Source organism: Cryphonectria parasitica (assembly GCF_011745365.1).
Source record: "Cryphonectria parasitica EP155 unplaced genomic scaffold M406scaffold_4, whole genome shotgun sequence".
In the NCBI taxonomy this organism is placed as follows: domain Eukaryota; kingdom Fungi; phylum Ascomycota; class Sordariomycetes; order Diaporthales; family Cryphonectriaceae; genus Cryphonectria; species Cryphonectria parasitica.
Window position 1 is genome coordinate 2,918,302 of NW_024468912.1, and position 20,710 is coordinate 2,939,011.

At 53.8% G+C, this 20,710-nt stretch overlaps 6 protein-coding genes across 6 annotated transcripts; 3 read left to right on the forward strand and 3 right to left on the reverse strand.

Moving 5' to 3' along the window:
- Positions 1-1,750: 1,750 nt before the first annotated feature.
- On the forward strand, positions 1,751-2,920 carry M406DRAFT_68403 (family 43 glycoside hydrolase; the record flags this gene model as incomplete). Its single annotated transcript, XM_040925164.1, has 1 exon — positions 1,751-2,920. One exon carries the CDS (start codon positions 1,751-1,753, stop codon positions 2,918-2,920), a length of 1,170 nt encoding a protein of 389 aa, XP_040776983.1.
- A 561-nt stretch (positions 2,921-3,481) lies between these two features.
- Positions 3,482-4,174, forward strand: M406DRAFT_68404 (uncharacterized protein; the record flags this gene model as incomplete). Its single annotated transcript, XM_040925165.1, has 1 exon — positions 3,482-4,174. The coding sequence occupies one exon, from the start codon at positions 3,482-3,484 to the stop codon at positions 4,172-4,174; it is 693 nt and encodes a 230-aa protein (XP_040776984.1).
- Positions 4,175-5,599: 1,425 nt separating this feature from the next.
- M406DRAFT_68405 (uncharacterized protein) lies at positions 5,600-6,012 on the reverse strand (the record flags this gene model as incomplete). Its single annotated transcript, XM_040925166.1, has 2 exons — positions 5,600-5,626; positions 5,734-6,012. 2 exons carry the CDS (start codon positions 6,010-6,012, stop codon positions 5,600-5,602), a joined length of 306 nt encoding a protein of 101 aa, XP_040776985.1.
- A 2,102-nt stretch (positions 6,013-8,114) lies between these two features.
- On the reverse strand, positions 8,115-11,833 carry M406DRAFT_351282 (uncharacterized protein; the record flags this gene model as incomplete). The annotated part of the gene is made up of 3 exons (XM_040922614.1): positions 11,145-11,833; positions 10,560-11,060; positions 8,115-8,809 (listed from the first exon to the last, which is right to left on the reverse strand). The coding sequence occupies exons 1-3, from the start codon at positions 11,452-11,454 to the stop codon at positions 8,115-8,117; spliced, it is 1,506 nt and encodes a 501-aa protein (XP_040776986.1). The 5' UTR covers positions 11,455-11,833.
- Positions 11,834-16,495: 4,662 nt separating this feature from the next.
- M406DRAFT_60536 (uncharacterized protein) lies at positions 16,496-18,343 on the forward strand (the record flags this gene model as incomplete). The annotated part of the gene is made up of 1 exon (XM_040924685.1): positions 16,496-18,343. One exon carries the CDS (start codon positions 16,496-16,498, stop codon positions 18,341-18,343), a length of 1,848 nt encoding a protein of 615 aa, XP_040776987.1.
- Positions 18,344-18,739: 396 nt separating this feature from the next.
- On the reverse strand, positions 18,740-19,417 carry M406DRAFT_233426 (uncharacterized protein; the record flags this gene model as incomplete). The annotated part of the gene is made up of 3 exons (XM_040915939.1): positions 18,740-18,889; positions 18,959-19,027; positions 19,157-19,417. Coding segments are annotated over 3 exons (480 nt in total), but the record flags the coding sequence as incomplete, so codon positions are not given.
- Positions 19,418-20,710: the final 1,293 nt, after the last annotated feature.

The window sequence follows — 20,710 nt, forward strand, 5'->3', positions numbered from 1 at the left end:
GGACAGATGAGTTGGAGGGGTGGTGGTTGGACGCCGTGTAGTTCTAGGGGGAGAGAAGGGTCGGAAGCTCTCAAATACGCGTAGGCGGGTTGATAGGGAGGGAAGTGTCAGGGCGGGTTGGATCGTAAACCCTGCGAGAAACTGGTGCACAGCTACTTTTTGGGCCGGAATGGGGCCCAAGATAGTAATGGAGCTGATAGATGGACCTCGAAGAAGCCCTGGCTAGTCTTGAGAGGGGAGAGAGTAACAATGATCAGACGACGAGAAAGAAGATGGGAGTGGATGCCCTCGGCGGAATCGATCAATTGGGTAAGTCAGGTAGTCAAAAGTCAAAGCTAAAGGATTATCGTGAGCCTGGCCCGTGAGACTGTCTGGTGTACACGGCGCGCTGTTTGTGCAGAGGAATCATTAGAGGATAGTGATGTACACACAACCTGCCAGGTAGGGAGGAAAGATTGAGTCGACCTTATCGGCCTGATCGTCAACCTGTCATGCTGTGTTTAGGTTGCCTGTGGAAGGTTTGCGACAGGTCGAATCAGTGGACGTCGAGTCTGATCCGAGACCGCCCAAGGGAACAAGGGGGGGGTACCCTCGGGCAGTGGTGGTCCTCGATCAAGCAGAACCGGCCCCCTGCTTGTTTGGCCCCCTCAGGTCCCAGGGTTTAGTGTCACGGTGCCTTTTAGCGCAGGTAGATAGTGCCTGGACAGCTGCCCTAGCTGCCGTAAGGTAGGCAAAGTTTAGTGAGTGGGTGGGTACGTAGTGCTCGGTAGAGCTACAGTAGAGGGAGAGTAGGAGGCACGGGCAGGCACGGGTCGGTATTCCGTCTCCCCCAGCCTTGCACGCTAAGTATGGGAGGGTGGGGTTGCAATTGCCAGTGGGTGGGCCCCCCTGAGGAACCCCTGAGGCTCCTTCGTTTGTGACGCACTACAGTGGCCATAAGTCGCACGCTATGTTGAAGAACACGGACCGTTTCCATCTTCTGATGATGACTTCAATGCTCTCTCCTCTCAGCAGTACTTGGTCCATAAATGTGAGTTCCTCTTGACCTCGTCTCAAGTCAAGACGATTTCCTATGACTGGTCTGTCGATTCTATTGCCAGTCTCGAGATCGACAATTACTTAAAAGTCAACTGCCACAGTAGTAGGAACCGAGAATGAGGGACCACAGCATTCTGAGCTTTGCCCAAGTTGAGTTGGCCCTCTTGACAACCAGCTGGCAAAGTGACACGACTATACGACGATCAGCTGCAGCAGCAGTGCATGATACAAACCTGTGGGTAGGGCAGAAAAGAGGAGGAGTGGGAAACCTGGGATGATGATTCGGCACTCGGTGCGCTATGCTGCAACCTGTAGCAGCAGCCAGGGAACGGCATGCTGGCACCACCCATGCAAAACGAGCTTGTTGCCGTGCACTGCCATAGCCATAGCCCTAAACCATGCCATCGCAACTGCATCGATTGCATGATTAAGCTTCCAAGTATACGCCATGCGTGACGTTGATCGTTGATCTCTTTTTCTTCTTTCTCCCCCTCACACAACACGAACACATCATATCATATCTTTCCATCTGCAGACTATCCTCGACCAGAGTTCGACCATTCATTGGAGAAGAAGAAAAGGAAAGAAAAAGGAAAACACACTACTTCATATAAGTGACTTACACAGCACCCACTTTACCACCCCTCTTCATCGATTCGACCTCTGGATAATCATCTCCTCGGTATCTCACAAACACATCATCCTCTTCATCATGTCCAACAAGACAATTGCCCATATCGACACGCCAGACCCGTGGATGATAGCTGCCAATGGCGTCTTCTACCTCACCTTCACCCTCGCCAATCGCATCGAGATCTGGGAGTCGCCCCTGATGGAAGACTTCCACAACCCCCGCAAGACGGTCGTGTGGCACCCTCCCAAGGACTCACCCTTCTCGACCGGCATCTGGGCTCCCGAGCTACACGAGCTGAACGGTGCGTGGTACATCTACTCCACCGCCACTCAGCCTGGGGCAGGAAACCCCGGCCACCGCACCATCGTGCTGCGCTCGAACCTGCAGGACCCTATGGACGCTTCTGGGTGGGAGTTCCTAGGCCCGCTGAAGGGCATGCCAGAGCACTTCTCCATCGATGCCACCGTCTTCAGCCCCAACGGACAGGACCTGTACGTCTGCTGGTCAGGCTGGCCGCCAGGAGATAACTCGGACACCCAGCAGAACCTGTACATCGCCCAGATGGTGTCGCCCGAGGAGGTCGTCAGCGAGGCCGTCCTGCCGCCCGCCTGCATCGCCCGTGCCGAGCTGCCGTGGGAGCGCTTCGAGAACGGGCGGCGGGGCATCAACGAGGGTCCCACGTGGCTGAACCTGCCCAACGGCGCCTTCACGGGCATTGTCTACTCGGGCCACGCGAGCTTCACGAGCGAGTACAAGATGGGCCTGCTACGACTGGTAGCGCCCAATGCGGACCCGCTGGATCCCAAGTCCTGGGTGAAGAGGCCCACGCCGCTGCTCCTCAACGAGCAGTCACGGCCTGGACCCTATGCGCCCGGCCACGCCAGCTTCCTGCTGAGCCCTTACCCGGGCGACGAGAGGATCTTCTGCATATACCACGCAACGGCCAGCTGGGGTGAGGGCTTTCGCAACAGGAAGGCTCGGGTTATGGCTATGGCGCCGCACCATTTCGCCGACGGTGCCCCGCCTATATGCTGCTCGAACGCGCCTGACAACCCCTTCTGGAGCGGAGGCCCTGCTACTGGCCCCTCTGTTGGTGGTGGCGGCAGTGGCCCCCATGAACATCACCATCAACAACAACAACATCACACGGCTGGCGCGGCAGGGATCGGGCAGAAGATTGATCAGTTTGCCAGCAAGGCCCCTGCGCCTGTGCAGAAAGCGTTGGATAAATTCAAAAAGTTCCTCTAAGACGAGGCTGTCTGGATGATGATCACTCTCGGCTTCTTGGACGGCGCAATGAATAGGTTTTTGCTAAAACTCTGGTTAGATGATGCTGAGGCCTCCTGACTGCCCATTTCTCTTTTGCTCCTGTCTCATGTATGTTTTTAATTTATCTTACGAGTGAACCCAAAACGATGGGCGCGGTCCTTGCATGGCGACCCTCGGAACGCAGACGGTCTGAACCATATTTACATCCAATGAAATGTGATGACGATAGGCCGTTCCAATAAGGTTGTGGGTGGCCCAGGTCAATGACAGGGCCAGTGAGATGGGGGCCCTTCCTCTGTGAGGTTCGCAAATGTCCACTCGGCACAGCCTCGCTCTCTCTCGGAAGTGATTGGCGGCTCAGCCACGGAGCCTTCCGTACCACTGCGCATACACATAGTAATTACATACAAAAGCAATGTGTGTCGAGGTACAGACCATTCATCCCCTTCATTGATCAATCAATCAGAACTCTTTGTCCTCTTCTCCGTGTTTTGATTCTATTCGCCCCCACACAACACTACACACACACATATACTCGCAATGGCGTCCAGACACAGCAGCAGGCTTGCCAGGATATTCCCCTGTTTCCACAACGATGCAGGCGAGCATCTGTCCTCCCCCAGCAATGACCATGACCACCCATCAGCATCCAAAGTACCATCATCCGCCCCCGAAGCAAAGTCCAAATCGAAACCTACCCGCCCAGCCAGACACATGTCCACTAAGCAGCAGGCTGAGGCCTACATCCCGACTTGGCAGCGCCTAGACGTCCCCGACAAGTCCGCCGCCACCGGACGCCGCAAGGCTGCCTCCGTCTCCAACGGGTCCAGCTTCGATTTCTCCACCTCCACCTCCACCTCCACAGAAAGTCTCGAGAGCAGAAGAAGACACAAGAGGAGCCAGTCCGAGGAGGGCAGGAATAGCAACATGCTCTACTTTGGCGACGGAACCTCGCCGCCCCCAGCCCGGAGGATGTTCAACAGCGCTGCTGGTAGCGGCGGCGGCGGCATGGCCAGTAGCAGCAGCACGCAAATGAGCTCGTCCCTACCGGCCAGGGGCGGGAACGGGATCTTGACTGGACGCGATGCGAGTGGGTATACGGCGACGGGCATGACGAGTTCGAATATCATGAGCGGCACGTACGCGAGCCTCACGTACGGGGGAAGTCTGCAGGCCAACTATGCGCAGAACCAGAGCTTTGGGGCTGGGACGGGACTTGGAGGGCTGGGCTGAGAGATGGTACATACTGTACAGAAGAGAAGTTCTCCATTCTTCTCCCCTCTCTTCATACCTCTTTCACTCTCCTGCTTTTTTCTCCCCTCCGTTTTCTTTGCATGGCACATCAGATACCCATCGGAGCATGCATAGAGCGGGGTGGGCAAAGGCGCCCGCCACATGTGGATGGGCTGGGTAATTTCTGCAGGCGTTGGGGCTGTGATTGCCTTCCTTCTTCAAGAGATACTTGTCAAGAACCTTGGTTCTGCAACAGATGTAAGGTCCACTGGGGAAAAGGCCCATCCAGTCGCACGTATCAAGTATTGTCGCTACTTGCCCAAGGAGAGTTAGTATGTTGCTGACGACAACAAGACGTGGAATTGTGAAACTTGTTCATCGAGTCGAGGTGCTAGGCCAAGTCAGGAGGGACAATGAGCATGCACATCGAAAGTTGAGGGCGGAGAAACCTACTAGACAGCTCTCTCTCTCTCCACACAGCGAAGGAACAACATTTGAGTAAGAGAATGTAATTTCATAGTCACAATCGTGAACAGGTCACCACTTTGGATCTCTTGCCTTGCTTCTCTACGAATAGACCCGCAGGGATGAGGTAGAGAGAATATAATTAGTGTAAGATTGACCTCAGAGTCCAATATCCTTCCCAATTCCAGATGAACCCTCGTTACTATATGTTCTCCATGACAAGCGTCAAAAGTTAGGTGGATAAATGATATTGCCAAGAATACCAAGTACAGTTTCAGATGAATAGGGAGCTAAGAAGAAGTAAATCCTCCATCCGAACGCCCACTGGAATATGCAGTCTGTCGGTCCGAATAAACATGTCTCCCCTTCTATTTCCTGGTCCTATTCAAGCTCCTATTCCATTATACTTTGACTTAGTAGCTTTTCCAGGAAGGTATAACACCTACATGTGCTAATAATATTGCTACCCCCGATTATGACCCTGATACAACGTTACTCAAGTATATAGCGGGCTACTTATATTGTGGCGATGGCAGGGCCCGCACGGCATGCTACGCCAAGAAAGGAACGAGACGCGAGGCTACACTGAGGCGAAGAGGTGAGTGAGCAGGCGCATAGTCCTGGGTTCGATCTATATACTCCCGAGGTGCGAGTTCTCAGCGTTGTGCTATATGACTCCTTTCTACGAGCTGATGACGTGCATTCACTTGGGTGGACGACGTGCTCATATTAACAGGGTTGTGACATCGGTTTCACGGTACTTGTGCACAAGTATTACTTAATTTAAGAACAAAGTTAATGGGAACCCCAATGGTTTGTATTTGACTTCTACCATCAGTCTATAACATGATTCAAAGTGCAGGATTTTAGAGTTGCCATCCTCCTTGTCAAAGTTCCCAACGGATTTTTTTCCTTCTCTCTTTCTTTTTATGCCCTTGTTATCTTCATCGTCTGCTTTTCTCATGTCTTCACGTTAGAACCAGTAGCTACAAATATACGAATAGAGTATGTTGTAGAACTTACACTGCAAGATGGCGCAAGTCTGCTGTAGCATGACATGCTCATCGAGCCGAACCTCCTTCACACGCTTATACCAGAGTGATGGTGGTCGGGAGCGAGGTGGGCAGCGTCAGAGTAGTAGGGATAGTGATGGTCAACGAGGGGAAGGTAGTGGGAAGGTCCGTAGGGATGCTGATGGAGAGACTGGTGGGGAGGTCCGTAGGGAGGGTGAAGGAGAAGGAGGGGAGCGTGGTCGGCAGGTCCGTGGGGATAGAGGTCGGGAGCGTGATCGAGAGATCGGTCAGCGTGGTCGGGAGGGAGATGGCGACCGCAGCAGCCGAGGAGGCGAAGGCAAGGAGGCTGAAAGAGCGCATATTGACTGTTTAGTGTAGGTTTTTGGGAGTGGGTTTTGTAGGATGAGGAAGCTGGACTGAGGGAAGCCGTGAAATGATTCGAGTCTTGAGAGGAAACTGCCTTGATCGAAAGGGTTGTGTGAACTAAGATGGACTGGGTGAATCGACTGCCTTATATACTCCTGGTCCTGACGCCGTGGCATCCGTGCGTCGTCTTTTCCCTCAACAGAGCCAACATAGAGCATCTCTGAATCAGGAAGGCCAAGTCGAGACGTAACACTTGCATCTTTCGTGATGCAAGGCATCACCCGTGAGGTGCGTCTCTAGCTTCGGGGCCGGATCCTGTCGACTCCAGACGACAAGCCTAGCGGAGAGAGCATCATGCACGCGGCGTGGCTGCATTGCCGGAGCCTCATACGGCCGCCAACCAGCCAGCCAGCCAGCCAGTCCGTCCGCGGAATGATTCAAGAGGAAGGCGATAGCGGTACATACCAAACGACACATCACCCAATGATTGTAGAATGGAGAGAAGTGAGCACGTAGCATGTTTGCTACGGCTCGAGGTTTCGTTTGACTATGTTTTACTTCTCTGCCCATTGCATTTCTGCCGAGACGTAATGAATTGATGAAAAGCATCGATTCTGAAACTAAGCTACAATACACGTGTATCAACACAATATACACGAGAACAACCAATTTCAGAAATCAATGAATGAACATATATCAATAATATATGCATATTCTAAGCGAAACAGACATGTTGTGGACAAAACAACCTTCTCATCATTACAGTCTGCTTCGTCGTCGTCATTTCCAGCTGTAAGCGAGTTTCTGCATGAATATATCCGCAGTAAACCCATCCCAGCCATAGCCTATCGCATCCATACCACAAAATATCAAACTCATAAGCCAAAATCCGCGGTAGACTAATGCAGACTTGATCGACAGCGCCCCACAGCACCCCAGTGCAGGGGGACACTGCCGATAGAGGGGGCGGTATAACAATCACTATACTCTCCTGTAGGCAACGCAACAAGACTACGTGTTCTAACAGCCTACTTAGGTAGGTCCCTCATCGCAGGCCCTGGGGTGGTAGGACGGTTCCTCTCCCACTGCCCCCCCCAAGAAACTCCCATCTCGGCAGATATGCCGTAGTGTGCCTGTTCGTACATGAAACTGGGCAGAATTTTCCGGACCACATACCATGCCTGGCCGTGCAGCTTGGTTGTTGCTCGACGCCTCATCACCGGGCTATCTGCCCGTCCGATGACCGACCGAAGGCCCTGCGGCTTGGACTGCTCGGGAAGGAGAGGTTCGACGAAGGCCTTTCACGGACGGGGGCTCCAACGTTGCAACGAATGATTCTCTGCCTCTTGGAAGGGACAAAACCGTGCCGCGCTTTGCGATTGCATCTCATCACCACGCATACACAGCTGCGCCACAATGAAGGGAGTCCGCGGGACGAAAAGCAAGATCGACGAGAAAAGTAGTAGCTTCCTTGACATGTTTTGTGTCGAGGTCTGTCTTCTTGTGCCTTAAAACGAGCACTTCTGATGGACACATTGGCTTATCTATGTGCACAACCCCTCAATAGTCACGCAATTGGCATAAGCAAGTACTTAGTGGAGATGTTGAGGCCTAGAATGGATTGACAACCGACATGATCGACAAATGCTGGGTACATACATGAACCCATTTTCAATGGTAAATGAGCGTGTAACGATAGACAGCAGCGGATCACTCGGAGGCAGTCAGTCACTACCGATCTAACTATGACTACTTGCAGAATACGCGCACCTTTGCAAGACGCGTAGAATAAATGTGGTTCTTCCTATCTACTAAGGTCTCCCCTTGATACAGCTCATGTTCAAAACTCAAAAATAAGATTTGCGCAAGCAGCTTAATGGCATGCCTGGAACGAGAGGCAGAAAAGAACTTACAAGCAAAGACGTGCATCAAACTAACCGAGAATGTATTCTTTGTTCCTAGCCTAAGCGGGGGCTCATGTGCTGCTGACTCCGTGGGATCTGCGTGGAGTTTTTGTGCAGCCAGACCTTTGAACTTTTCCAACAACAATCATCATACCACATCCAGCAGTATTTTGTCGCCCGTTCACCGTACTCTTACGGCTCACCGACGATAACCACCGCCGTTTCCATACCCCCGGCCGTTGCCTCGGTCGTAGCCTCTATCACCTCCATAGCCCCCTCCATAGTGACGGTCATCGCGGCCTGGAGGGGGTGGTTGTCCGTAGCTTTGGCCTTGATATCCGCCACCGCCGCCGTAGTACTGTCCCCCATGAGCTGGCGGTGGAGGTGGCGCACCATAGCCGCCACCATTGCCGTAAGATTGTGCATATCCACCTCCGCCGTTGTATCCACCGTATCCTCCTCCATATGTGTGCGCAGGCGGAGGCGGTGGTGGCACGCCGGCACCGAAACCTGGCGCGCCAGGTGGAGGCGGAACCCATCCGGGGGGTGGTCCAGAATATCCACCGCCGTTGCGTGGAGGGGCATTATTGTAATTGTCACGACCGTAGCCTCCACCTGGTGGGCCCCGATCTGGGCGCCCACGGCCTTGGTAGCCACCTCCGCGACCCTGGTAGCCGCCTCCAGGACCGTAGTTGATCTGCTGGCCGCGGCCGCCACGGTAATCGGAACGACCGAGGGGGGCACCTCCGTAGCTTCTGCCTGAACGACGCCCTTTGTTACGAAGCTCTTCGATGTCGTGTCTGTCGAGAGCCGGAGTGGGAAGCTTGACGCCGCGAAGTAGCATAGACTTGTGCGTGTGCGCACTGCTTGGCATCTCGTAGTTGACACTGGGTCTTGTTAGTCATGAGCCATCAACAGGACAAAGAAAGAAACAAAGAGAGAGATGACAGATGTTAAAGACTTACGTCAATGAGCGGTCGTAATCGATGTCAGGCATTGACTTTCGCTCCAGTGGATACGTTAGACTGCCATGGGGGAGGTAGCCCTCGACCTTCTCAATCTCGCCCGCCAATCCGTCGCTTAGTCTGGGGTCAAGCTCGTATTTCGGAGCACCTTGCTTCTTGGAATAGAAGTGGTTGATAACATCATCGTAGAGAACAGTGTGGCCATCCGATATTATCAGGACTTCGTGGCCGTTCTCATTGCGAGCCGCCACGTCCGGAGCCATCAGAGGATACTTCTTATGCATAGCAGAGAGCAACCTGTCCATGTCAATAAATGGCAACAATGCGATGCCCTGCCAAGCCATCTTCTTTCCGTTCAGGTCGACCTCGAAATCTTCAGGGTAGAAATCGATGATCTCGCTGTCTTCGTTGGTCATGAGGTCATGGAAGATGTCTGGAATGGCATGTCTCGAGGCTGCTGGGAGAACGCTCATGAGCTGTTCATAAGGCTTGGACACCCTGCCTTTTTGGAACTTGATCTCCATCTTGTCCAGTTCAACGAAATCTGCGGCGAAAGGTGCATAATGATACGGATAGTACCAGTCCCAGGACGGACAGCCCTGGAAGTAGTACATCAGTACCCACGCCAGGCCTTCGACGTAATGCCTAGCCACTTTGTGACGAAACTCGACATCCTTGGGATCCACATGGAATTTTTGTTCGTAATATCTGTCAGCATAGCCATCCTCCCAAAGCCTGACTGTGTCGACTGGGCCCTCCTCGTCGGTGGTTGCAGATGGAGTCGCGGCGTCTGCACTGTCGCTACCGGGAGTACTAGTACCGTCCTGCTCCATGAGGGCCGCCTTGCGCTTTGTAGCACCCGAGGGCGCAACTGTCTCTGCCTGTGACTCCTCTTCGCCGTTCGCCGAGTCCTGCGCGGTTTCATTGGTCTTGGACATCATTCCCTGTAGTTGACTCTTCAACACGCTGGCAGCGCTCTTGTTTGCGGTATTGGCGTTCTGCACCGCACTTCGGTTGACCACCATGTCGTGCGTGATGGATTTCCGAGGTGCATCTAAGGGACCTGGCAAGCTTGTGATTGGCATGAAGGCTGCCTCAGGGGCAAGGCCAGGGATCATGTTATCCAGCTTTGTCTTCTGCTTATTCCCGACAGGGGCGGGTGCGTTCCTGTTGCCGCCTCCGCGGCTCTGTTCCTGGAGTTTCCTCCTCTTGAAATTGGCCTCTCGTCGATCCTCCGTCTCTTTCCTGCGACGGAAGATGGCATCCTCCTGCTTTCCAAGTCCGGCCAGGATGAGCTGCGCACGTCCCAGATCGCAGTGGCCGTCCTTTGTGAGGAATCCGCCCATATAGGGCAAGTTGTCTTTCCAGATGGCGACAAGTGTATCGATGCCGTTCTCTCGGATCTCCAGGGCCGGAAGGTGAGGCAAGAAGTCATTGCCCACAAAGAAGCACATGAATACCCAATCGTCAATGGCGCGCTCAATGTCCCATTTGAAAGGAAGATTGGGCACTTCAAGCTCAACGGCAAGATATTCGCGGAAGATGGAGACATGAAGCCAGATGAAGGGCTTCAGGGGTTGGGCATTATCCTTGCCATCAAAATCGGCCTCGCGCTCCTTGGCTTCGCCTCGACAATTCTGAGCGTCGTGGCCCTTCTGTCCACATAACTTACACATTCTTGCCTTGCCTTGGTCGAAGAAGACATCCTCACGCAGGACTCTGAAATGGGGCTCATGTGTAGCCAGGCCCAGCATGATCAAATCAGCATCCAGGCCATAGATGACGTGCCGAGTGTTGGGATCATGCTCTGGAGAGGAGCGCTGGGAGCGAACAAAATTCATGATCTTGTGCTCACCCTCTCCAGGAATAGTCGCATCTGAGATGATGACCTTCACCTTGGCCCAGGCGGGATCGGTGTTGAGCTTGTAGCTGCACCAGTATCTGAGGCTGGCAGCCAAGATTTCCATAAAAGGTGTACCGGGTGTGATGGAGTTCGAGTCAAAAGCTTTCTTGACTACCTCCTCAGTGGACTCCGCGGGGTGGGTGCCGCCATTCTGCTGTTTGAGCAAGGTGAGCAGCTGCTGTTTATCTTCCTCTTTCTGCTTCGCATCCTGGGCGGCACGGAAACGTCGGGAACGCTGCTGGTTCATCTTGGCACGTGGAGCGACACCATCTATAGAGTAGGGAGAGTCATGTCAGTCTTGGAGATGATCGTGGCGGGAAGAAGGGGCCCCCCGGGGGGGCGGGTAGGACTTACCAACAGCAATCATGAGCAGCTTGCGCGGCCTTACCATGTTGACCACTCGGTCGGTGTATTTGAAGACTTCCACCATCATCTCCTCCTCATCCTTCGGTGGAGGTCTGTCCTCAGGATGCGAGCAGGGATGGACAATACCGTTCATGTCTAGGTACAAGTTGTCGAACTCTTCGCCGTTTGGGTTCGGCTGAGTTGTGTCCACAGGGATGACAGTGCCATCGTCCATGGTGACAGGTTGGTCCTCGATGACAGGAGAGATGATCTTTGGATACTTGTTGGAAAGCCATCGGAATGCCGCGGGGATACCCATCTTGTCGGTAGGAGAGGGCTATGGAGCCTCTGCTAGAAAACCAATGTTTGGAATGATGAATGTCGATGTAGAGCTGTTGGTACTCTGCTTGCCTACACACAAGTGGTAGACTTTTGGGACATATGCTCTGAAGTGTAACAGTACACAAGTGATGCAATCGATGCACAACAACAGAGCACAGCGTGATTGTCGCGAGCTTGGATGCTGTAGTGTTCAGTGATCAATCAGCTTCGACCTCGAGACCTTCAGCTCTCTAGTAACGACAGTCCAGCTTGGTTGAGAACATCTGCCAACAAGACAAGTCCCTTCAGAATGCGGAGACTGTGCTTTGAATCAAAGGATGGACTGCAGAGGCCAGGCGACAAAGGACCTCAATGGCGATGGGGCATTGATGGAGATCGTCAGGCTAGAAGTTTTGAAAGAAATGCGACATCGATTGCGGCACAGAAGGTATGCGGCTCCAGCAGCTTCAAGCCCCACTGGGGTAGTCTTGGCAGGCAGGGGTCCTACCGCATTCGACTTACTGAGCCAGATCTCGGTACGAAAGTACGTACCCTAACCCTATAAATCTGGCTAGCAGGTTGCCCAACCTACTTCTTTCATGGATATTCCTTGGCTGAACATCGGTCGAATTCGCATGTCAGCTACTTGGTGGTTTTCTGAAGGACTGTGTGAGAGTTGCTTTTAATTCTTGAGGGAATGAAGAGTGTACAAATAGCGAATTGAAGAGACTGAGTGGCTTGCTATCGTGGGATCAATCTGCCCGGGTGGGTTTGGTGAGGGACGGTTCAGGGGCTGAGCAATCAATCCACTAACCCCCTGTCTGAATTTGCTCCCCCCCCCCCTTTTACCCTGCGCTGCCTCGATCCTCGTTGGACGAGCAGGAGGGATGGATGGACCTTGATCTACCAGTCGGAATTCGCGATCTTGCCCTCATAACAATGTGAGAATCTACTGTGGTACAGTGCAGCCACCCATTCCTTAAACTCCTAATAAGTCGTCGACTTCGGTCAGAGCAGTCACTCTTTTTGCATTCGTTGTGATACCCCAAGCCTCGCTTGTCTTTTTGCTATTGTCTCTCGGACTCATTGTTTATGTAAAGAGGGACCGTTGCACACATCATACACAAGTACCTCAACGTCCACTTTAATACCACTGACATATTCCATCGAGCGAACCTCCTACAACACGATCACCTCTGTACCATGTTCTGACGGCGACTCGTTCCCGGTAGAATCGCTTTCTTAGTCATGATGAACGGAATATCGACCAATAATTATGGCTACAACGACGGCCTCCTGTCTCCTGCCCAGGGTGTCAGTCCTGGACCAAAGCAGATCATGGATGGATACAGGAAGGACGTGTTGAATGGCTTCGGGCCAGAGAAGCCGCGCTACAATCCTGTACGTGATGACCTTCCCCCCTTGCTCTCTCGCCTCTGATTTACCTGGCTATCTATGCTCGCTTCTCTGCTAACACAACAGCCTTCCTCGTAGTTGAACAGCGAGCGACCTCAGAGCTCAGTAAACGTCGACCTCAAGGATCCGATACAAGTCCACCTCCTTACAGAGACGGCCCTGTCCGACAGCAAAGAATGGGAGATTTTGTCGCAGGAAGAGGTAGACGAGCTGAAGAAGCAGATCCAGTCCCTGACTGTGCGCATCGAGCAGGCGCGGGCGAACCTGGCCATCCAGACAAAATACCGCGATGCAGCGATCGCCATGACGAAGCTGTACCATTCAGCAAAGCGGATGACCGTCGATCCGAAGGCAGCAGAAACACAAATGGAGAGAGAGGCCAGCGAGCGGGCCTGCGAGGAGCTGGCCTCGGAGTTGTTTTATCTTGAGAAGCGGATCATGGAGCCGCAGCGGCGGTTGCTACAACATACTGCTGGTATCCTACAACTCACGCATAAAGCCTCGGCGAAGGACGGGAGCGCTGCGGCGCCCATGCTTAATAATGGCATACCAGGCAGTCCCGAGAGTCTGTATACGTATACGAATGGTCGGAGTAGTATGCAATTCTCCAACGACGACATCGATGACAGGAGCCTATATTTCCCCCTGGACGACTCGGAAGCGAATCGCTCACCCAAGACTGACATCACCATACCGCCGAGGTCACCAGTGAGGCAGCGCACAAATCAACTGAAGGACGAAGTGGAATTCCTGAAGCAGCAGAACGCTGGACAGATGGACACCATCACGAACACGGAACGGAACCTCGAGGACCTGAACAATCGACTGCGGGATCTGGTGATTTCAGTCGACCCGACGAAGAATGCGGAGTACAGGGCAGTGCCTCCTGCCACCTCGGAGCCGGGAACGTTGGACACGCAGCTGGAGTATTTGACCGAGGCTCTGTCAGTAATCCAGGATAGCCATCAAGGCCGCCAGCTACTCGTTGCGGACAAGATCAGGGAGTCTGAGAGCACGGCCGCGTCACTCAAGCAAGCCGAGGAACGCATGTCTGTTTTGAATCGACAAGTGCACGAAGTCATATTGTCGGGCAATCCAGATCACCCTCCTCCGCCCGAGACCGCTGAAATAGGACTTGATGAGCATTTCGGCTGGATGGACCGGTCCATACCAGCTTTGCAAATACAGCTGGAGAGGTCGACTGCATCATCCGCTGACGCCCAGCAGGCCCAGCAGGTCGAAACCGTCCTTGCTGGCCTGTGGGACATCATACAGTCAGGCTACGCGGAGATCAACCGGCAACGGGAAGCCCGAAAGCAAGTTCGACTCGGGAAGGGGATGCCGGACGACGATGACGATGTGTCTGCCGATGAGTCCTTCGACTTTAACGAGACCTATTCGCTGAACGCATTTTCTGCTAAGGTTCAGTGGCTGTTCCGACAGGCGACGAGTCTGAAGGAGCAAAAGTCCGTTCTGAAGAGGCAGATTAGACAACAGCGCGAGTTGAACAGCAGGGGCGATGGCGACAAGGACGCGGAGCTCAGAATCAAGGTTGAAGAACTGCAACGGACCAAGAACCTGCTGGCCTTTACCGAGGAGAACGTGCAACACGCCAAGGAAGAGGCTGAGGCGACGCAGAAGAAGCTTGACCAAGCCCTTACAGACCTGGAGACCCTACAGGAGACCCACACGGCCAACAACGTGGCATCATCCTCGGCTGCGCAAGAACAGCTTCGAGAGCGAAATGCCAAGATTGCCTCTTTGGAAGCTGACACCCAGGCCTTACAGGACAAGCTGGAGATTGTCGAGGCACAACTCGGAAGCATGAACGAGCAGCTTGCAGAGGTTGACCAGGCCAAGAAAACCGCAGCTGAGGAGGCCCATAAACTTGAGGAAGAAATCAAGGCTAGGGACGAGGAATTGGAGCAGCTGAACATAACGGTGGCTGAGCTTAAGACGGATTTGACCATCGCCAAGGCCGAGCTGGAAGGAGCCTATGGATCTCGTTCAGAACGTGCCGCGGAGGCGGCGGCTTTGACCAAGAATACGCAGCTGCGGGAGATGTCGGCACAGGTTGAGAAGCTGAAGCAGGAGCTGGCAGCCACCGTCAAGGAGCTCGAGGATGTCACCAAAGAGACGCTCGCATCCGAGAGGGAGAAGAACGACCTCGAGGGCCGCCTGGATGAGGTGACTGCGAACCGAACCACGCTGGAGACGGAGATCAGCGGGCTGCGAGACAAGCACCGTGCCGAGGTGACCAAGCTCAAGGAGCAGCTTGAAGCAGAGAAGTTTAAGGCAGGTCCAAATGCCACAGGCACAGGTCCTAGGGCGGGCGCTACCATGCTCAGCGAGCAGTTCCGCACAACGATGAAGGAGGAGAGGAAGAGGTTCCAGGAAGAGTTGAGGGTAAGCTTGCACCTCATTTACGTCTACCTTGTCCAGGATGCATCTGCTAACAAGCCACCAGGAGGAGCAAAGCAAGCGCAGGAAGCTGGAAGAGGAGCTGCGAGCGCTGAGGAAAGCCGGGGGTTTGAAGAGCCCCATCAGTCCGCGAGAATAGTGGCTTACACCGGACGGACGGCCACCTTCCAAACGCTATCGAATGATGCTGTACCCTGTACTTTTTGATACCGGTATGGCGTGGTAAAAAATTATTTAATGTGTTTCGTTTGCTTCTTGGATATGTGTTAAGAGGCTGGATTAGCATGGCGTAGAAAGGAATCTCAGCATCAGGGAGGGATTGCTCCCCCATGGACAGCTTGCCCACATAACAGAATAGACCTGCGAGATATTGCATCAAGCCGTCGCGCAACGTTTTGATGATTAATATTATACCATTTATAATGTACGCTACGATATTTGGCAGCCGCCAATCAACAATTTACTCTTTTAGGCCCAGGCTTGCAAGGTAAAAGGGGGTGGCTGTTCCAAGGTCTCCTCTAATGATGGACATAGGTGATGCCGCAACGCATTGCAGCGCTATATATGCTACTGCTGTGGTAAGTATGTGCTGTACTACATACAGTAGTACGTAGTTGGACCCCTGATTTCCTGCAAGTAGGGCACCGAGAGCACTAGGGACCCCCCTGACAGGCTACAGTTGGCATCAGCACGCATCCCTGCTAGGCGCATTGCTGTTTGATTGTCAAGATTGCAATGCGGCGGTCCCCCCCCCCCCAAATATGATACCATAATTAGTAGGCACAAGGCAGTGAGTGGCACTACTTGTGTTAGTTGGTCCACGGATGCAGCTGGGGAAAGAAAACCTCCAGCCAACACCACCACGACAAGCCGTGATCGTTCGACACCCACCACCTCTGACCAAACCGGCGAGGGAGCCTTTCGAGCCTGTGGGAGAACCTTAACAGTTCTCGATGACGTAGCCCATGGCCGTGTCCTCGACAACCAATTCATTGTAACGGCGTCGAATTGAGCCCCCCTTTCCTTTTTCGACCACACTCGTTAAAGAGCTTGTGCTATACCTGCTCGTGATCGTGCCCTACCACGTTGCGTGTGTGTGCCGACGCTGCTGCTTCCTTGCATCCTCCTCCTCCTCAGAGGTTCGTGCTTACCTACCCTCTACGAAGCTACCGATCCAGATCTCGGAGACTCCAAGCGAAAGAATGCCGAAGCAATACGTTATCTTCGGGCGACCCGTGCCGCGGGTGTCGTCGCGTCGCATCTCCGTCCTCCTCGCCAGCCTGGCCCTCTTCGCCGTCTTCAGCCTGCTCTTCACGGCGCCCTCCTCGATCCCCGGGCCCACGCTGTCCGGCTCCGACCACAAGTTTTCTATGTCGATGTCCATACCAAAATGGAAGAACCTGCCGACGTTCAGCCTCTTCAAACCGCTGGCCCACGAGCCGCTGCCACCCCAGGCCAACTCCACAGACGGCGACTCGCACTGGTACTCAGACTGGAGGTGGCTCGCGATCCCCTTTAGCTCGAGCTACACGCTCGATGAGGACATGACTCTGCTGCCCGTCATGCCTAAGCGAACCGAGATCTACTGTTATTACGACACGACGCTGAAGAGGGAGCCCGCTGAGAAGGAGGCCGAGAGCGACATCCTGCTGTCGTGGCGCCGCGCGTGGTGGGCGCAGGGCTTCAGGCCAATCATCCTGAGCGAGCAGGAGGCTATGAACAACCCCATCTACGAGGAGCTGCAGCACATGGTAGACATTGACCCGGCCCTGAAGACGGATGTGATGAGGTGGCTTGCCTGGGAAAACATGGGAGGCGGCCTGCTAGCTCATTATCTCGCGTTCCCCATGGCGGCCCACGACGACCCGCTCTTGTCATACCTACGCCGGGGTGAATACCAGGGCCTCACGAGGTGGGAGAACCTCGATGACGGTCTCTTTGCCGGGGCGAAGCAGGATATTACGGCCGCCATCAAGGCTGCGCTGGGCAGCTCCCAGATGAAGACGGCCAAGACTCTCCTCGATGCCGTGCCGGCCGAGAAGGACACCGAGAAGAAGATGATCTGGGTCGACAAGACGCCCAAGTCGGTGGCGTACTACAATGCCGAGACTCTCAAGCACAAGTACCAAGTGGTGGCCTCTGCCATCACCACGAACCGCGCCAAGGGGCTGGACCAACTGAACCAGCTCATCGGCTCCCATCTGCACCTCACCTGGCAAAACAACTTCAACAAGGGCATCTCGGTGCTGAAGCCACTGCCAAAGCACACCACAACCATGATTCAGCCCGCCGTCGAGCTGGCCAACCGGCTACAGAAATGTACCGAGTCACCAATGCAGTCGTCATGCCCACCCAACAACCCCAAATGCGCCCCCTGCGTGTCCTCACAGCCCATGAAGATCTCTAGCCCGCCCAGATACCGCAATACGACAGGCCTGTACACGATAGGAACTGTGCCACACCCTTACACGCTGCACATCTTGAACGAGTTCAGAGATACTCTGGACATTCCCTGGATACGCCGCAAATCGGAACGCGACCTCTGGCTTGCCGAGGTCACCAAAGAGTACCTCGGCACAGGTGTCGGTGGCGCGCCTCGCGTCATCCGCTTCAAGCAGGCCGTGGCCGCCGAGTTTGCCGCGTCGCGTTCCATCTGGCTGCCCGCCGAGCAGGAGCTGCCAGATGATCTTGACTGGCACTTTGGCTTTGAGATCCCGCTCGAGGGTCTCGACCAGGGTAAATCCGAGACGCCGGTGCCCGGGCCAGAAAGGAGGCCGCAGCCGGAGCACGATAAACACGACGGCCCGATCGCGAAGCCCGAGGAGCTCAAGAGGGAGCCGGACCTGCTGCAGCGGGCGAGAGCCGTCACGGGCAAGGCCAAGGGCAATGACCTGACGGTCCGCACTGCGATTGAGGCGTGGAACTTGGCAGATACCGAGGCATGGAAATTTGCCAAGGCGTTTTTGGCCAGGGAAAGGGTGGAGAGAGCCAAATTTGAGCAGCAGGAGAGCAAGTATGCTGGTGGTATAGGGACGGATCGCGACAGGTGAATTAACTTGGTGGGTTGAGGACTTCTTTGGCGATGTCGAGGAGGCCTACCCGGGACACTGTTGCCCCCAGCCATTTTTCAAGGCTCGTGTGGCTGTATTTATTGGGGATAGATGAGGAACTTCTTTCTGGTTTTGTATTACCTTGCAAATCAAACTCAAACAAAGGTGGGGGGCGACTTGGAGTTCAGGCGGCATGCCAGGGAGACAAGAAATACTGTTTACAGCTATCTATCTTTTTTTTATTCTATGCTGGTCCTCTAGAGTCTTTTTTCTTCTTCTCTATCCTCAGTATGCACCCTTCCATTTTATCTATGATCCTTGAGCCGTATGCATTTGGCAGGCCTTGCTGGGAACTTGACCCTTCATCGCCTACTCTGGCTGCTGCTGCTTCTTTTTCATGCTTCTGATGTGCCCGCTCAGCCAGTACCCTTCAAGCTCCGAGGAGGTCATGTCCCTCGCGCCCGAGATGGTACCGCGGCAGCGAGAGGAACCGCAGAGGCAGGTAAAGGGCTGGGCCATGAACCATTCCGTGGAGGGATAAAAGAACTATATCGCATGGTGAGCAGGAGAATGGAGCAAATGGCTCTCAACGGGGGGAAAAGAGGAAGAACGGACTGTCAGCTCGTCACCTGGCTGTAGACCTTTGGGACCAGCGAGGACCTGCATGCTGCTTGTGTCGAGGATCTTTTTGAAAAGAGAGTCAGTCAGCCTTGTCTCGCGTGTCTTTTCTCTCTCCTTTTTGTTCTTCTTTATTCCCATACCAACCCTTCATCGCGGTTCTGTCAGCAGCTTGAGAGAAGGGGTGTGACTGACCAGAGACGGATCGCAGGAGTGGTTCATATACAGCAAATCACTGTTCAGAAGGATATGCTTGTCCTGATCGACCTGGACCGAGGCGTACGAGGGCTTCTCGATGAGGACACATGGCGGAAAGGTCATGTCGGCAAACACACCAAACGGCGGGACGGCGACTCTCGACAGGCTCTTAGAGGTGAACTCCCCTTCCTCGCCAAACACCACTTCTTGGATCTCTGGGTGCGATGGCCGTGGCCAGTCGGGCTTCAGCGGTGCCATGATGTGTATGCGTGTATGTACAGAGTAAGCATATAAATAAAGTATAGATGCGAGAGCAGTTTAAGACAGTTCAAGGGTGTTTTTAAGGATGTTCGTTCTTTTTCTCTATTCTTTCCCCGGATCGAGACTCCACGGGGTTGGTCTGGGGATTAGATGGATACACACTTTCTAGCGTAGAAGAACAAGCAGGGACCGAGGGATCTAAGACAACGGATGACGGGAACGGGCTTGTCTCCATTCTCAAGTCTACTACTTGGACCGAGGTGTTTCTCTTAAAAGACCCACAGCGGTTGGTGAAATGCTCAGTCAAGTTCAAGTCTTTGATCTTGTGAAGGTGGGTCCGGCCTCGTAGTCTGGAGTATGAGTGATTAATTAATTGCCTTCACGTGATGATGTGCCTCTCTCTCTCTCTGTCTGTCTGTGTGTGAGCACGTGTTTCTTTGTGCCTTACCAGTCAGTGTACGGTACCCCTTTATGCACTTGCAGCACTGTATTCTGTGAAGGTTAGGAAAAAGAGCAAGACAATCAAGGCGGTCGACGAAGAGGATTGGATGAGGTGAAGCGGTCTCAAAACTTTCTTTCCTCCCCTCCTCGTCAGGGCAGGGCCACCAAAAAAGGGAGGAAATATAGTATGTGCCGTTCCAGACAGACCTATCAAGCGGATGCTCCCGCCGCTGCCGTGCGGTCCGTCCAAAAGATTGGGTGACAACCCTCCCACTTCCCGGCAGTTGCACCGTCGTCAAATAGGAAGCAAACCTCCCCTTAAAGGCCCTTAAGAGGATGGTCCATCCTAACGAGTAGTGATGCGACACTGGCAGATGCGCTTGCGACACCACTTACCAGTGGCACCCCCACGTTTCTCTCTTCTCTCCTTGGGGGATGACATCGCCACAAAGGGAATAATGAGACGGATATGAACGACATGTTGACCCTGAGAAACCCCTCAAATCAGCTGACAGCTTTCTGGACACCCAGGAAGCCACTTTAGCTGTGCATACGTGATGGCTGAACAACTCGCCTCCGAGAGTCGCCGAGCTGCCAGATCGAGGAGGGAGGGGTGCACACATGCTGACAGTGGCTCTCCCAATGAGGAGCTGAAACACCTTATTGAGGCAGGATGCCGAAAGGTTAAGCATGCTTCATATGTTTCAGAGCCAAATCAGTTGACTGCCCTGAAGTCGTAATGGCGGTCAGCGGTTCCCAATGGACCAGACATATTCTGCATCTCCTCGCAAGACGCAGTGTCGCACTGTCGGGCTGGTGGCGGGGCCTTGGGTAATTGGTAGGTATGAT